Source organism: Ascaphus truei, chromosome 10 (assembly GCF_040206685.1).
Source record: "Ascaphus truei isolate aAscTru1 chromosome 10, aAscTru1.hap1, whole genome shotgun sequence".
Classification (NCBI taxonomy): domain Eukaryota; kingdom Metazoa; phylum Chordata; class Amphibia; order Anura; family Ascaphidae; genus Ascaphus; species Ascaphus truei.
The window spans coordinates 17,730,612-17,749,079 of NC_134492.1; the positions used below are offsets into that span (position 1 = coordinate 17,730,612).

At 40.5% G+C, this 18,468-nt stretch overlaps 1 protein-coding gene across 1 annotated transcript in view; it reads right to left on the bottom strand.

The window, feature by feature from the left end:
- Positions 1-17,746, bottom strand: part of PRKAA2 (protein kinase AMP-activated catalytic subunit alpha 2) — a 42,310-nt gene extending 24,564 nt beyond the window's left edge. The window contains exons 1-2 of the mRNA XM_075616044.1: positions 17,552-17,746; positions 429-570 (exon numbers count right to left, since the gene is read on the bottom strand). Coding sequence (XP_075472159.1) covers positions 429-570; positions 17,552-17,645 — 236 coding nt within the window. The 5' untranslated portion in view covers positions 17,646-17,746. The remainder of the gene's footprint in view (positions 1-428; positions 571-17,551) is intronic.
- Positions 17,747-18,468: the final 722 nt, after the last annotated feature.

An 18,468-nucleotide genomic window follows, 5' to 3' on the forward strand; every position in this document is an offset into this window, starting at 1 on the left:
ACAAAGAAAAAATGATGTACAAGAGAGAAATACAAAAGAGGGTAAAGAAACACATGAGAGGGAGAGAGAGCAAAGGGAGAGCAGAGAGAGAGAACGCAAACACAGAGAGAGAGAGAGCAAAGAGAGAAACATGAGGGGGAGAAGAGAGAAACATGAGGGGGAGAAGAGAGAAACATGAGGGGGAGAAGAGAGAAACATGAGGGGGAGAAGAGAGAGAGAGACATGCAACCGGATATGTATGTACAGTATATTCACTTTGCCTCCGATAAAATAAAAAATAGAATGGAATTAGATGGCATTTTTTTTTATAATTCCCAGTGTACAACAGCATTAGTATCTTTAATAAATCCACATACACCCATAAAGTAGCTAAATCAGTTAGTTAGTTAAAATGAGATGAAATACAAGAGAATAACAGTGACACTTACAATTTAATAATATGTGGGTGACGAAAAAGCTTGAGGTTTTGTATTTCCCGTTTGATTTTGCCAACCACATCCAAATTCCGAATCTTCTGTCTATTTAAAATTTTCACTGCCACTTTGTGTCCTGTCAGCTGATGTTCACCCACTAAAAGAAAAAAAAAGGTAACGTCTCATTAAACACTCATTTGTCCTTATATGATGGCTTATGTATCTGTGTATAAAATAACAACATTCCTCTGGAAGGTTTTCTGGTCAATGGTAATTTTATCAGGAGATAACCAGAGAATACATTTTTCATATTGTCAGTTTTTAATCTGGTTCAAAGTGGCTGTCGACCATTCCTGGCCTATGAGCTAATCACTACTTGTAGGGTTGCTAGGTGTCAAGTACTGAACCGGACTGACCTGTATTTGGACGAATAGTGGACATGTATTTTGGCCTGGTATTACCTCTCTGGACATAGTAACCCGACCAGCTTGGGGAGGCCACAGGATTTCCCTGAGCAAGGAGAGTGCAGGACTGATGCTAGGGGGCTGGGCAACTTTCTCCATCCTGCTTGGCTGCTGCTGGGTAATGCTGCCAATCAGGAGGAGGAGTCAGGAGACTGGGGGTGAGGCCAAGGAGAGGAGGAAACAGCATGGAGCGGAGAGCGGTGTGTGTGTGTCCAGTATTTTTGGAGACGTCATCTAGCAACCCTAACTACTGGTGATGCTATCACTGGACACACAGGATACTTGGAATGCATGTGTGTACCATTGGATAGGTTTCATTGATTGCCTGGGAAGGCTCCTTTACCAGTGGTCATAATAAATCCACAAATCCACTGAAACTACTCCTCCAAATTCCCCCCAAATATACAAAGTAAAATATTCCTTTATCAGAGCAGCTGCAGTATTAAATCACTGTGGTAATGTGTCAGACAAAGTGACAGAAACGGCATCATTGAAAACACAGAACATAAAAAAAAAACAGCAAAAAATTACAGAAACGTACAACATAAGGAAAGATAACTCTTTAAGGTGTCAGTATACTCCAAATGCTGTACATAAAGGAATGTTAGAAAACAGCATGGGAATTCTTTCTAAACTCTCCAGCTGTGCGAGGCAGACTGTTCCAAAGCGTGGGAGCAGTGTGGCTAAAAGCTCGGGCCCCAAAAGAAAGTCAGGGAGATTCTGGGAACTGTTAGGAGTCCTTCATCTGCAGCTGAAAGTGAACGAATGGGAGTGTATGGAGCTAGAAGCTCTCTCAGATCGCTGGGACACTGGCTTTGAATGTCAACATGCCACTCTTTAAATAAATTCGCCATTTTACAGGCAGCCAGTGCAGAGAATGGAGAACAGGCGTCATGTGGCAAGAACGGGTCTGGTTAGTTAACGACCTGACCGCAGCATTCTGCACCAGCTGCAGGCGACACAACTCTGTTTCCAGAAGACCCAGGTGGAGTGCATTGCAGTAGTCCAGACGTGAGGACTCAAAGGCATGGACAAGTGTAGTAAGATCCTCTGGGGGGATCAAGTGCTTAATCCTGAATGAATGCTACAAAGCCAAGTAACACAGAAAGTTTACAGAAATGGACATCTATTACATTGTGTATGTAAAGTATATATTTGAACATATTCCATAGCATGTTTTGGTGCAGTTCAGTTTAATGATTTTCCCAACTGGACAGGGTTTAGGTTGGCGATACATTACTGTGCATTTCCAAACTCTTGAAGAACCATAATATTCCTTTAATAGTTTTTGACATTCAAATATGGGGTTTAAATAGCTTGTCTGCTATATGGACACATCAAAGTGGGAGAGGGAGCGGCTCGGTGAGTAAAGATACTGACTGGCATTGAGAGTTTAAAGCAGGGGAACTTGGTTCAATTCCCAGTGTCGGCTCCTTGTGACCTTGGGCAAGTCACTTTATCTCCCTGTGCCTCAGGCACCAACAACATAGATTGTAAGCTCCACGGGGCAGGGACCTGTGCCTGCAAAATGTCTCTGTAAAGCGTTGCGTACAACTATCAGCGCTATACAAGAATATGCTATTATTATTATATTATTATATAGTAACAGATGGGGTGTACCCCAAAATGTAAGTTAGTAGAGCGCTAATCACAAGTTTGTCAGCCTCATACAGTAAATTGTGTATTGTGAAAAGCAGACTATACAACGTTTCAGGTCAAGCCAACACCTTTCATCAGGTGAAAATAAACACTGAAACAACACTACAGTATTAGTTTTTTTTTTTTTTAACCTTAAGAGAGAAACAATATTTGTACCCCTTCCTGTATTTTTCTATATGGACATCTATTTGAAATATGTATTTTCCACTGTTGCACTAGTTAATGTCACTTTAATATTAATATACAAGATAGATATGGGAGGTGGTAAGGGCGCTCTATTACAGGACCAATAACAATAAAGTTCGGTGTATAAGAAACCAGTGGGTGAGAAGGTGGTATAACCATATATGATAATAATTGCAAGTAAGTGTTCATGAAGGTATTCAGTACAACTCTTCACATATATGATTTTCAGAACATCCTTGGGGTGAAAAAATAGCATAAAAGAATGTTAATGCTGCATTTGTTAAGGATTATAATATGGGTATTATTTTTAGCATAGTGAAAAACAACTGCCACAAACTTTCCCCAACAACAGGCTCTAAAAATAGCCCCAGCATGTGGAAATAATGCATTCATTTTACTATAGAGCAGTGTCAACAGTGACAATTTAAACTTGCAACAACCAGTTGTCTCCAGATTAACAGAGATAAATTCCACTAGGTTTGCCATTATATCGTTGTGTGATTCCCATTGCTAGAAACTATTATTTCTAAGGGGAATTGCATATAAATAAAGAGGGAATGAAACCTGAAAAACAAGGACTATTGTGGGGCTAGGAGTGTAAGTCTACCTCAGATAACAGAGAGGTCATCTGGTTAAGGCAGGGGTTCTGAACTCCAGTCTTCATGACTCCCCAACAAATCAGGTTTTAAGGATGTCCCAGCTTTAGCACAGGTGGCTTAATCAGTGGCTCAGGCAAAGACTGAGCCACCTGTGCTGAAGCTGGGATGTCCTGAAGACATGGCTTGTGGGAGGGAGGGTGTTGTATTGAGGCCTGGAGTTCAGAAACCCTGGGTTAAGGAGTTACATTTTTTTCTGTAAAAACTTAACAATTTCTTTTTCTGTTACCAAAGGAATGTAACATATATTTTCCTAGCTCGATAATATTGTCCTCAATGTATGCCTAGCTTCCAATGGCCCTATTTATAGGTGCTATGCCATAAGACAGCTTCCGGTGCAATGCCTTCTCTTTAGTGGGCCATAACGTGTCTTCCAGCAATGGAAGCTGACTTACGGAGTAGCACTGCTTAGTCAATATGTCCCAACACTTGACTATTGTGTTTGTTTTTTCTGTCACTTTGGAGCGTTGACATATGATAGGTCAGAGGAAGCTCGCTTAACATGCATATGCCGTGGTAAAAAAAAGCTTCTGAAAAATTAACTGATATACAATAATTGAGAATATAGGCTGGGTCAAAATAGGTTTACAAAGCTTCAAAATAGCCAACATGCGCACATACATACTTATTATTATTATTATTATTATTATTATTGTGAAAGAATTATTGACAGGAGGGCTATAGAGATGACATAGGGCCTGGGGTCACTGGTCTTTCATCTTGTCTCCTCTATTGTATGTGTGTATGTCTGATAAGTGTTTATTGGTCATTCTGTGTACAGGATGGAATGTGTGATTGGGCAATGTTTGTTCTGCGATTATCCCAGGTAAATCATGTACTCCCTAGGAATTAGGGTAAAACAAGTATTATGGGATGGTTGCAATGTGCAATGTGGAGCTTGTGGATTGGGTGAAGGGATAATATATGCATCTAAGATAAGGGTTATATGTAATGTATAAATACTGAGACTGGGATGACCCCACCTCAGATCACACTGAAACAGCTTGTTGATGTGTCATGTCCTTGTGCACTCGTAAATAAAGATTCCTTGATACTCACCGAACCTGCCTGCAGTTCTTGGTACCCTGGGGGCACCCCAGAAAAGGCTACAATTACAGTTGGTGTCAGAAGTGGGATTCCTACATCTCGTGACCTGGACCAAAGGAGGAACGGGAGATCCCAAGGCATTCTCCAGGTCGACCAAATACAAGGTAAGCCACCTTTTCTAAAATGGCTTAAGTATAATTGTTGAATGTCTTGGTGAAACCCTGAACTCCTGACGGTCCTACCCGAGTGACGGAATCCCGTGAGTATTAAGAAATATTTATAAAAACAGTATAAATGTCTGTGTTAACTAAGGAATATTGTCTGTGTGACTAAAAAGATATAGTGTAAAACTGCAGTAACTATAATGGGAAATTCATCCTCTATGGAACTGGAAAGGGGCCCACCCAGGGGGTCGCCCCTATTTTGTATGATACAATTGTACGGTCCCACAGCGGGTAAATTTCAGGAACAGTGGTCAGGGATCACTAGTAAATAAAATTCCTATAACTATATCAGAGATATAATATAAAGGAATTGCAAGGAAAATGAGGGACTGAACCTAAAAAATCAATTCAGCTCATGTCTGTACCCCACAACTGCAGAAGCAGCCCCCACCCTCCCTTCTTCACAGAAACTTACAAAGGAGTGTGTACACTTCACAGTATACGAGTTAACCATTAACCTAGAAAGATATTTGGGGGAAAAAAAATAAATCAGAAGAGTATAAGTTCTGATTAGCTGATTTCTATGTCTTAGACATAATCTTTAAATATATATATATATATTTTTTTGTTTGTTTTGTTTTAGAGAGGTCATAGTAACTAGTTTGAAGGCATAACTATTACATGTTGTGGAGTGAAGTGTCTGTGTGTTACTTTCTGATAGTTAATGATTTAGAATTAAAGAATTTTAAGGGTTAAAATAAACCTAGGCAACATTGTTAGTGTAAAGCTTTAAAAGAAAATGAAATGTGGCAGTTGTAAAAAGATTTCTTTACATCCTGACTCAAGTATAGATTTGTATTTACATAATAATTCAATAGCTCATTAACATGTTTTTACTGTAGCACAGATTTTGTTATTCCTGGATGTGGGAGATTCTGTGTTACAATATGTAAATGATCTATTGATGCAAATAAAATATGAAGATATAAGGAATTAGAAATAAATAGAAATTAAAAACAATAAGATTTTTGTTTTATAGGAAGGGTTGCAGAGATGGTTTTGTGTTTTTGTTTTTAGTTATCAAGGTTTCTCTGTTCAAACTTATAATAGGAAACGAACAGTCTGTTTTCTTAAATGAACTGGTCCTGTCTGATTTTTGAATAGCAGTAATTGAAAAGAGTGAAGGTTAAAAGCAGCTCACACAAATAATAAAGACCATATCGGCAATTCTATAGCAGGACAAGCCTCAAAACACGCTGCAGCCCAATGTCTCTCTGTAACAGCTTTCCACAAGCTTTCCTCATACAGCATGTGAGGGCAGTGGCAGCTGCTGCAGCAGCCTTGGCTGATACTTGTGAAACAATAGTACAGGAAAACACCCAACTAAGACCAGAACTCTTTGAGACCCCCCTTGACAATCACCTATGTACTAAATAACAAATATTTTATAAGTGCTGCACTAACCAGTGTATATATATTTGTGTTGAGAGGCTGACTATGTATCAAGTTTTATGTATTGAAGGAGTCTGCTGTCTTTATAGACAGGGCAAGGTTTTTGGGATGAAGGTTTTTCATTTTGCCTTCAATGCCCCACTTTCTGTGTTATTTTTTGTTTCTTTAGGATTCCTGCCTCCTCCATATAAATAGTAGAGTGGAATTAAACTATTCTATGGGAAATGTACAGAAGGGAGAACTAAAAATGTTCTTGTTGCGGTTTTATTTCTGAAATTTAACGCACACTCATCTACTGTAAAGTGAACTAAATATGTGACCTTTTATAACTGCTAACCATTTTTCTCTCCAAAGATGTCTCACCTTGAATACCGTGTCTATAACCTCTCATCTTAAAGAATGTACTGTATCTCTGAGCCATCCAGTCAGAAAGATACGACGGGTAATTCGGTGTCAGATCATGCTAACTCCCAACATGAGGGTTTAAATGCAAATCTTCTACCCAAAGTTTATCCATTTCAAGTAGCTAAATTTGTGTTTTTTTATGTCCTTACCAGACTTTGTGTACTCGCTACAGGTGAAACAGCGACTGTGAACACTGATTCTATTTATGTTTTTGATACTATATAACTTTATATCCGCAGGTACCTCAGGATACTAAAATGTTTATATTTACCACCAAGTCTCTGATCACTGATTTTAGTGATCTAGCCCAAATGTAAAATTCTGCCCCATGCTGTAACTTAGAATCACAGAGACTGGCAGGGTGCCTATTACACCCTGATGGACTCTGGCGACCTCCGGACAGCCGCCTGGTGGCACCAGAGATCCTATTACCCCACCTTGCTTCAGCGATTTATGATATGTCTCGCTCTGGCAAAAAGGGGGATTTATTGTTGAAATTCTAAACTGTTAAAGTAATATTATAAAATATGCCCAATTTGTCAAAATTAGACATGCTGCAATGGAAGGCTCTGCCCTTTTCCTTGATGCCCTATATTGTTCGCATGGCACACAGTGACCAGTCAAAATCACAGGGGTTAATCACCCACCCTGTCCTTGGGGGCCATTTATAAATCTACAGATAGATTTTATTGAAATGACTAGGAGTTTACATTACCAATATGTGTAGGTAATCATTTGTATATTCTCCAATTGGGTGGAAGCCTATCCCGTTCAACATGCTGATGCTAAGACTGTCGCTAAAAAGCTACTACAGGGATGTATTCCTAGATATGGTCTACCATATCATATTTTTTCAGATAGGGGTACACATTTTACAGCAGCAGTAGTCCAACATGTTGCTAAAGGGTTAGATATTGCCTATCACCTCCATTGTGCACATCATTCACAGAGCGCTGGCGCAGTTGAAAGGGCTAATGGGACCATTAAGGGTAAGATAAGGAAGATTTGTGAGGAAACTGGATTTAAGTGGTCCGAGGCGCTACCTTTGGCACTTATGTCCATCAGAAGCACACCGGTGCGTAAACATGGCCTGTCCCCTCATGAGATATTGATGGGGCGGCCAATGATTACGACTTCTTCAGCTCAATTATTGCTTAAGGATCATGTGATAGCAGATGGGACGATATCTAAATATTGTATGCAACTGATAAAACTTTTATAGTCTCTTCATACACAGGTGAAAGCTGTACAGCTAACCAAAATAATTTTCTAAGACTCACGTCTGGAAGCTGGAGATTGGATCCTTGTAAAGAATTTCTAAAAGAAAAACAGCGCTGCAGCCAAAGTGGAGGGGCCCCTATCAAATTTTGGTTACCACAAACACTACCGTAAAGGTCACAGAAGTCAAATCTTGGGTCCACGCATCTCATTGTAAGTTGGTGTACCAAGTTAAAAACCCATTAAAAGACATTTACAAGGAACCCTCTGAGGATGGTTAAGGACATATCAACCCATTGGGAAGTATTATGGATCCGGCCTGGACATTTGTTATGATATGTGTTGGTTTAACTATTTTAAGTGTAACTCCCATTTTAGTGACTGAGAAACATTATGAGGATGCATTGGAAGAAGCTGATAGACAAAACAGATCTAGAGATAAGGTACCAAATCCATTTACCTTCCAGAAGAAAATAGCCTGGTTGGTAAATTTGTCGGTAACCTTACATAATCTAACTGCCCATAGAGGCAGCACCAATTGCCCTTTCAGGTGTAGTTCCTGATCCTGATCCCGATTCCCCAATTCTTGTAAGATGGAGATCCAATATTATCCAATTTAATTACACCTCAGAGAATAATGTGTCTGTAGCGCTTCCAGTCGTCCCTATTTATCTTTGTAATCTGTCTCAGTTTAACTATAAACCTGTCCATGTAATAATGCCCAAAACACAATACTCTGGGTCTGATCATTTACATGGGAATGTGCTTATTGACTCAAAGTGGTGTGAGAATGATACTGATTTGAGTCAATATGATGCCAATAGTATCCGAAATGTAAGCAATATGAATTCCACCTTTTCTCAGAACATGTTAGACTTAATGAATATCATGGAACAGCATGGTAAAAGCAGACCTTATTTCCTTCCAGATATACTGGATTTGTGGTAATCAGGCATGGAAATGGATACCAGTGGGAGGAATAGGTCAATGTAGTTTGGGGTTGGTAACCCCGGCCACGAAAGTTATTAATGAGTCTGATATACCTCAAATGTTAGATCATGGGGAACATTTATATCGTGAAAAGAGATATTTTCACACAAGCAGATAAAGCATGGGCATGGTTCCCAGCTTGGACAGGATGGAGAACTGAAGTTATGAACAGGAGAAATAATTTCTCGTCACTTATGCAGGATATTGTTAATGAAACTTCTATGAGTATTGAGATTGTAACTGAGGAGCAAAAACATATAAGAGCAGCAGTAGTGTCCTGTAGGAGGACATGTGCAGAGATACACAATGGAGACTGTTGTAAGGTGAAATTATAACAAGGCTTTATTGTGCCTGTCGCTTTAAACAGCAAAAAAAATCAACATAAGCGAAATAGTGAGCCAACCAAAAACCCCTATCTCTGCTTTGGAGACTATCTATACATGTAGCTCAGCCCTCTCTGACTGGGTTGGTTAGCTAAGCTATTTACCAGCCCCAAATCATGGAGACATTTATCAATACACATACATAGATAATAGTCTTATACGAAAAAGTCTTATCTGTTAGCTGGGCTGCTGTAGGGGAAGCTTCTCTGCTCTCCTGGAACCGCACCCTTGTGTGCACAGAAAATGTCAGGCTCCAGGTTTAGAAGTCTTATTTGTCAGCTCCAGAGATCTGTGTTCTCTTGGTCAGTCTCTTCTGGGAGACTCAAGAACCTCTGCTCTGTTTCCTTGTTCAGCTCACACGTGAGCTAAGGAGTCTCACTTCCTGTCTCAAAAGGACAGGCTTTTCTAAGCAATCTAAATCAGGCAGGTGGTGTTAGTTAATTGCCTACCAGCAGTTAACCACCACACTGCTGGATTAGAGGCACATTTGTGAACAGGGATAAGTCCCCTGTTACAGTCCCATCAAATCGGCTTAGATATGTTGTTGGCAGACAGAGGAGGTCTCTGTAAAACTATCGGGGCAGAATGTTGCACCAGGATTGAGGATAGGAATATGGATGTAAGAAAGCACCTTGATAAGGTGAAAACTCTCCAGAAAACCATAGATAATATGGGGAGAGATGTGGATGAGAGGTGGGTGGAGATTTCTTGGGTTTAAGTGCATGGCTGGGATCTCTCGGAACAAAAATTGTCCAAGGATTGATTCTATTTGTTGTTTGTCTTGTCACGGTATATGTCATATGTGTGTCTTGTAAACTGCTACTTGCCAAGTGCCTCAGACCCTCCTCACAAGTAATGGCCCTCCAAGAAGAAGCCGGAAAATACCCCTTGTACACATCCTTGAATGGTATAACCCTTGCAAACTACCACAATATCACCTGGAAAAAGGATGAATATCGGGATGAATATGATGATATATCACTGGCTAAGGATCTGGAGAAGTGTATACGGAAAGAAGAAGCACTACGATCCACCATGGCTGATCTGGAATTTCAGAGCAATATTACCAACTAACTTTGGGTTATACCTGAGAACTCTTGTTTCAAGTATAAAAAGGGGGAACTGTGAAAGAATTATTGACAGGAGGGCTATAGAGATGACATAGGGCCTGGGGTCACTGGTCTTTCATCTTGTCTCCTCTATTGTATGTGTGTATGTCTGATAAGTGTTTATTGGTCATTCTGTGTACAGGATGGAATGTGTGATTGGGCAATGTTTGCTCTGCGATTATCCCAGGTAAATCATGTACTCCCTAGGAATTAGGGTAAAACAAGTATTATGGGATGGTTGCAATGTGCAATGTGGAGCTTGTGGATTGGGTGACGGGATAATATATGCATATAAGATAAGGGTTATATGTAATGTATAAATACTGAGACTGGGATGACCCCACCTCAGATCACACTGAAACAGCTTGTTGATGTGTCATCTCCTTGTGCACTCGTAAATAAAGATTCCTTGATACTCACCGAACCTGCCTGCAGTTCTTGGTACCCTGGGGGCACCCCAGAAAAGGCTGCAATTACATTATTAATAGAAATGTTTTGAATATGCATTCTCTTAGGTGTGGTTGGCCAATTTAGAGTATATTGAATCAGTGCCTGAGTGACATTGTATCAATATAATAAACTATCCTGACTTGTGTTTTGGTTGATAAGTAGTAGATGGAATAGATTTTATATGACCCATCAAAAACAATCCCTGAGATGGCAACCTCCAGGGACCAAAATCATTGGGATTTGGGGGCTATTGACCAAATAAGGTTATGTTAATGGCAAAGTACTGATTTTGTATCAGTGAGACTACAAAGAAGTATATTAGACTGCTGATATATAAATATGATCTTTCTGGGCTTTGAGGGTTTCTGCACAACAATGGTTTTGCATGATATATGCTTAGAGGAGCAATCCAAGTTGTTTTATTCCCCCTTCATTTTTTAAATACATGTTTGAAGCAGGGGATGTCCGGAGCTGAACTCCGTTAATTTCAGCTTGGGGGACCCCGTGCTTCCAGCGATACTTACCTCTGAAGGAGGTGCCAGTATCTCTTACAGCTTTTTGCCGTTTAAAGCCCCCCGGTCACATGGGCCAATAGGAAACCGTACCGGGTGACGTCACTGATTCCTATTGGCCCGCAGGGCGCAGGAGCTTTGAAAAGCAGACATAGTGAACCCTGGAGTGGCAACCGGCACCCACTACGGAGGTAAGTACCTCCGTAAGCAGGGCGTCCCTGGAACTAAAATGAATGGGGTTCAGTCCGGAGACCCCCTGCTTCATATCTGTATTTAAAAAAAAAAAAAAAAAAATAACAAAGCGCTGGGATTGCCTCGTTAAGATAACTTGTAACGGTTGGAATTACATATAACACGTTTGGCTTTATTGACGGGTGGTTATGTAGAACACATGCTATATATAGAACAGCCATGATAGAGAGATAACTTACAGTTGTCTAGTTAGTAAAGGTGCAAAATAAAAAAAAACTAAATACATGTGTGTATTAAAAATAAACTGAGCTAAAGGTACTCACTGTTCCAAAATAAGGAGGATATCAGTTTACAGTGTCAGTGAGTGCAGAAGAGATGTAAACAGGTTAGGTTTACTACCAAAGCCTGCCAAACACTTCTTTGTTTTTGCTTCAAATTGTATGTCCTTTTGGTCTCTGATGATAGGTTTGAAAACAACTACTGCGGTGTTCCCGATAACATTACAGCTGACCTTTTAAGCATAAATGAATACTTCTGGGTTTAGTATTGTGCATGGTGCATTTGCTATGCTATCAATACATTGGATAACATTTTCAATGGGCAATACGAGCCAAAGTGATCTGCTCTTTAAAAACCTGGAATTTCAGAAAAGCTCAGTGCATGCAAATTAAGTGTTCCTTCTACCACTCTGCACCTACCTAATGGAGGACCATGCACAAGGAGGGGAGGGCACTTTGATGTTGCAGGCACCAATCACTGGATTTTAACCCCTTAACCATGTCATTGACCTTGATCCTTGATTATTTTGATCCTTTTGGGGACTGTACCTTGTGTCCTGTTACATTTTAAAAAACATTATATAACATATACCAGAGGTGACCAGCGCCAGTCCTCAAGGGCTACCAACAGGTCAGGTATTAGGATATACCTGCTTCAGCATAGATGGCTCAATCGGAGCCTCACTCTTCGACTGAGCCACTGATTAAGCAACCTGTGCTGAAGCAGAGTTATCCTTAAAATCTGACCTCTTGGTGGCCCTTGAAGACTGGAGTTGGTCACCTCTGGTATATACAGCAATCCTTGTTTTTCTCTTGTATACAGTACTTTAGCTGAGTTATTTGCTTGTGCTCTTAAGGATATTTAAAATTGTTAAGAATTGCTGCTGTTTCCTTTCATGGCTTTTCACAATAGCTTACTTGGAGAGATTTCTCTGTCTCATGACACAGTTTGACGGGACTTGGAGGTAGAAATCACCGCTACATTTCAATTCACTATTCCAGATCAGCACCACTTTCTATTTATATTAAAGAAACTGAGATTTTAGTTTAGAAAAAGACTTTCCTTTTGTATTTGTATTTTATTTCAGAAATGTTGTATAAATCTTTCCAATACAGTATAAGGTCAAAACAGCATTAAAAAAAAAAATTAAATCGTGCAAAGAACCAGCATTTTTTTGAAGCTTCATGGACCACTGGTCAATTAAAGCAGCAGTCCAAGCTACCTTTAAACAACAACAAAAAAAATGTTTTCCCTTTTATATGTACGATCCACACAATGATAAGTAATTAGCTAAGTTGCCGATTGATCTGTTCTCCTGTGATCGATCAGCAAAGATTCGGCTCGGGGGTTCACTAAATGGCTGTCAGTGCAGCAGAAGAGGACCAAAGATGCAAAGTTGTGTGTGGAAGATCATGTGACCAGGCAGAAACTAGATACAATTGGTGCACTGCTAGAGAGAGGGCAGGGCTCAAAAAGGGGTGTGCCAGAGCCTGTTTCAGAAAAGGAAGGGGATGTGACTTTGTGAATGGTTGCTATAGAAACAAAAAAATGCTTGTTACATTAGAATACATTACAAATGTCATTCAGAGTTGTTTTAAAAAAATGCTGCAAGTATTTTCTCATAGTACAGAACGGATTTTTTTTTTTTTTTTAACACACGTAGGATATTGCTTGGTCTGCAGCTTTAAATTTGAGTGTTGGACATATTAGTAGTGTTAGATCTGTGACCATATTTTGTTTGTGTTATACAAAAGTGCTCTTATAATAATAATTTTTTTCTTGTATGACGCTGCCGGGTACTCAGCACTGTCCCTGCTCCCTACAATTTCCAATCTATTTGTTCTGCCTTGGGAACAGAAGCAAAAAGAGCCATATTTACATATTTACAGTGCCAAGCTGTATGTTAAGCCTAGTACAACATATAATATTTTTAGTTCCTGATTCCAATGATTTCTACAGAAGTCATTTCTTCAAGGTTATCATTTAACCTTAGGAGACATCTAGATAAATTTTTCTCACGTAAAATTAATCCTTCCGCGAAAAAAGCTGATACAAAACTTTCCGTAATACTAAAAAGGTATTTCGATCATTTTCGATTATTTTTGCTTCTTCAAAACTCAATCAAACTTTAAAAAGTAAAAGTAATATTTGCTATTTCCCCACTTAAAAAAAAAGAAAAGATAATTGTTTTACAATTTGGGCCACTTTGTTAGAACTTTTGCCACCAAAAGTTTGGTCTACATTTTCACAGGGTTTTCAAACTTTTTGGAATGTTCGATCAAAACAGCAGCAAAGCAAATCCCGACGCGATCGCTCCTCTTTGGGGACGGCCTCACCTAGAAGTCAGTCTCAAACTTTCTGTGTTCCTTTTCTATTTTGGTTTGCTACAGAATTCTGTTGTCAGTTTAGATTCATTATTTGATCAGTTGCTCCATTCAGCAAAACATCATTGTATAAGTTCTCTGCGATGTGCTGTTTGGCATTTACTGTAAATACCTGTAATCCTACTTTCAATGTTGACATTCACCACCTTCTAAACTAATGACATCTTTTGTTTTAGTTGCAATGAAAGGACATTTAAATCCATAAAATGTGTTTGTGCAATACTAGCACATTTTTAGATAGAAAATGTTTTAATTGTCGTACAGTCATGTACTGGAAATTTTATAATAAATATATGTTGTGTTTTCTTTTTAAACAGCTGATATAATACTGATGCATCATTAGTACTTAAAATATATAGACAAAATGTACTTTAATGCAGTATATTACTCTATAAATCATTTTACATTTCTGAATGTTATTTTTTGATAAGTAAATACAAATATTAAACATACATTTTTTTAATTATGATATTCTTTGCTTTAAAGAAATTAGATCTGTAACATTAATTGTAATATTTTATTTTCAGTTACAAATGGTAATAATCATGATATAACTGATGCTTTGTAAGTAGAAAAAACATGACACTACATAAATCAAATGATCTACCTTCAATTCCTCTAGATCTTTTGAACAATAATCTCAATATTATTTTTCAAAAAAAATCATTATTTGAAAACAGAATCAAAAAATATATACACTGTACTGTTGTTTACAAAATGATAAAATAAAAGAAATCGCCAACTTTCTGTGAAAGCTGCCGATATTGGAAAATCTGAACGTAACTTTTGAGACTGTGTGTCCCAAAAATTACTGTTCGTCCCAAAAATTACTGTACGTCCCAAAAATTATTGACACAAACTTTTTGCCCATTCTCAAAACATTTGCACAAATATCTGCAAAATTTCCACCTGAACATTGCACATACCTACAGTATTTATCATGGATAGATGTTGCAAGATCTCTTACTTAAAAGGCAACAACAGGCCAAAGCACAAACTCTCTCAGGGTTCATATAGAAAAACAAATAGAATGTACATAGTGCAAAATTGCTACAAAAGGATTGACCAAGTGCACAAAATACTATAAATTGCCCACTCACGTGGTACAAGAAAAAAAATCAAGCGTTTTTCAAATACATGAGGACTTCTGTAGAATCTTGAATCTATTCTTTAGGACATTTTATGAATTCAGACTCCCATTGAGTATGTAGAGAAAAGAGATAATGAAAAATATAGTGCCAGAGCGTTTTTATAAAGTTATGACAGAGCAGTGGAAAAGCACTCACATGCTTCAGGAAATAAAAAGCATTTAGATCACCCATGGTCTGAGGGCCCACCGTCCCGGGCTTCACTCTTGCAGACATCGGGTTTCTGATCCTCCCGTTCCAGCACGCGCCTGCGCTTCCGGGTTGTAGACATCACCTGAGAGGGGGTGTTGGGAGTCTCGTTCTGCCGTCAGTCCACAAGAGGGAAGGAAGGACAGCTGCCTCTGTGAATGCTCCTGCCTATGCGTTTCACTCAGCGATTTGAGCTTTCTCAGGGGTTCAATACTCTCCCTGTGTTGGGCGACTTAGTTTATATAGTCCCAAATGTGACGTCATGGTGGAATTATGGGCGCATTAAAAGAAATGCCAGGCAATACATAATCACCAGATGAGATGATTTAGACGAGACGTATTGAGGATTATGTATTGCCTGGTATTCTTTTTAATGAATTAAATTGATGGCAGATTTAATAGGTTAAAAAAAAAAACAGAAATCATTTTTTTTTTACTTTTTCATTTCAATAGTAATCAAATACTTTGGATGATTTTCACAATCTTCATCTAAAACTATTGGTCGGTCTTCTACCAATAAATAAAACATGTTTTTATTTTCTCTTATGTAAAGTAATTATGATACTCAGTTACTGCTAAGTGGTCTATTTCTTCAACAACATTTACAGAAATGTGTTTTCCATTTGGGATATATAATATTGCAAGCTACAGCATCTGTCAGGAGCAAGATTGTGCATGGTCTCATATCCTTTATGCTCTAATTCAGGGGTGGGCAACTCCTGTCCTCAAGAGCTACCAACGGGTCAGGTTTTCAGGATATCCCTGCTTCAGCACAGGTGGATTAATCAGTGACTCAGTCTGAGCCACCTGTGCTAAAGCAAGGGTTTTCTGAAAACCTGACCTGTTGGTAGCTCTTGAGGACTGGAGCTAGCTACTCCTGCTCTAATTACTAACTGTAATTTATTTATAATTATTATATATATTATATTTAGTTTTTTTTTTTTTACAGTTTTGTATTTACAAGTGGGGGATAGTTTGCAGGTCTTTGTTTTTGTTGTTTTTTCAGTTTTACATTTATTTCTGAGAAAGTAATTATGAGGCCATATGTATTTCACAGGGCACAACAAAAAAGGCTAATTATTGTTTACCCCTTAGTTGCCTCTTGCCAACAAAACATTGCAAATAAAAGGGTAATCGAAGTCAAATAAGATTGATGGGGATATCCCCTTTTGCTGCCAGAGTTGACGTCAACACACCGTGGCAACGAAAGGGTTAAAATAATATTTTTCCTGCCCACTTCATAGGACTGCCTTTTCAAAAGCTTTATTTTCCATTGATTGGCGCAATGCCAGTCATCAGCCTTGTTAATAAATCCACATGCCACCAATACTGAACCCTGTGTAAGGCTGAGTCCCCGCTGGCGCTGAGCGCGCTCATGCTTGGAGAGCGGTGACGTCACCAACTCTCCAAGCATGAGCGACGGGTGCCAGTGCTATTTCGCAAGCGCGTGTGAGGGGGGGGGGGGGGAGGCATTGCAGGCAAGCTGAGCCCGGTTCAAAGTCAGACTTTTTTTCTTTATGCAAGCGCCAAGCGTGGGTGAGCGTCCGTGCCCGCCCGCGCTCCGCTTGAGCGGGGACATAAAAATTGAAATAGCCAGAAGCAACCTCGCCAAGCACCACGCTCAGCGGTACAGGGGACTCAGCCTTAATCACACACATTGTGCCTGTCAATGTCTCCTCAAAGTCACAGCCAGCTCCCCTTACCATGACCCCCCCCCCCCCCCTTCTTTACACTGCATGATATTTATACAGCACAGCTGTAACTTCCCCTGCTGCCACCTCTCTCTCTCTGCCCTTCTCCTGCATACAATGTCACTTCACAAATCAGGAGCAGCACTCCTCAGGTTAAATAACCCCACAGCAGCATGTGAATAAGCAGACCCCATGCACTCAACTGCACACACAGGGCTCATTATAAATTACCCCTAATAAAGTGTAGCAAAACATACACAAAACCCAGAACATATGTGTGCAGGTGACTGCTGAACCCACAGGAAAGCTGCTGCTTGCTGCTGCTGCTGCTGCCCCTGCCCTGATCACACAGCGCGCACCATCTGACAGCTACCTGTTTCTGCCGCTAGGATGTGTTATTCACAAAGGGTACGTGCGCAAGGGCTGGGGGGCAGCTCCCGCAGCAAGGTGCAGCGTTACGCAATTTGCGCAGCACAGCCCTCCCCAGTCCTGCGAGCGCTGACATTCACAGACCGGCGAAAAGCACTTGGGGGTGGGGGGAAAAGAAAATGGCACTCAGCTTTTCACTTTCCCGAAGGTGCCGACTCCCAGCGTGTCTCCCAGCACGTAGTATCCGATTTTCACCCGCCCGTCGTGCTTCTGTTTCTCAGCCATCTTTGCGATTGTGCGTGTCCCTCCGTGTACCCACAATGCAGCGGGGGGAGAGGGGGCTGCCCGGCGGGTTCCCTAGCAGCTCGGGGCTGGCGTCTGTCACAGGATCTGACCTGATATGGGCGCTGTGCACAGGCTAGCAGCGCCACGCCAAGCCGAGGGATACAAATAGCCCACGGCAGGGGGAAGTGGGGGTGCAGGGTGGGGAGCTGCTGCTGTACCCCCTGTGGTTTGTAGCATGGAGGTGGCATGCTTCCCCTTACATTTCAGTTACAGTAGTCTGTATTCCCCCTGCCCTCTGTGTCAGGCTGCGCTTATAGTGCCTTGCGACTGCGACGAAACAAATACATTGACTCCGTCGCAAGCGCTTATAGTAAGCGCGACGGAGCGACCAAAAATTTTGAAGCCAGTAAATTAGATTTTTTAGAGACAGTCGCCACATGTGACTGTCTCTACACCAATCAAATTGCGCGGCCCGCCCCCTAAGTGACGTCACTGGCCTGGTCGCCAGTGACGTCGCTAAAAACCTAATTACAACTTTCGCTAATGGCGACGGGTGACGTCATCGGTCGCGCCGTCGTCAGCCCGGCCGCGCTTATAGTGACGGTGATGTTGCGTCAAAACAAATGCATTGTCGCCGTCGTCGGCACTTATGATACACGCTACGGCGACCAAGCAACAGCGCTACCAAAAATCTGGTAGTCACTGTTATTTGATTTTTTCGGCGACAGTCTCTCCTTGTGGCCAATCAGAGCGCTTCTCTGTCCCTCTGCCTTCCCCTTTTATGACGTCACTAGCCTTGTAGCCAGCGACGTCGCCTAAACGT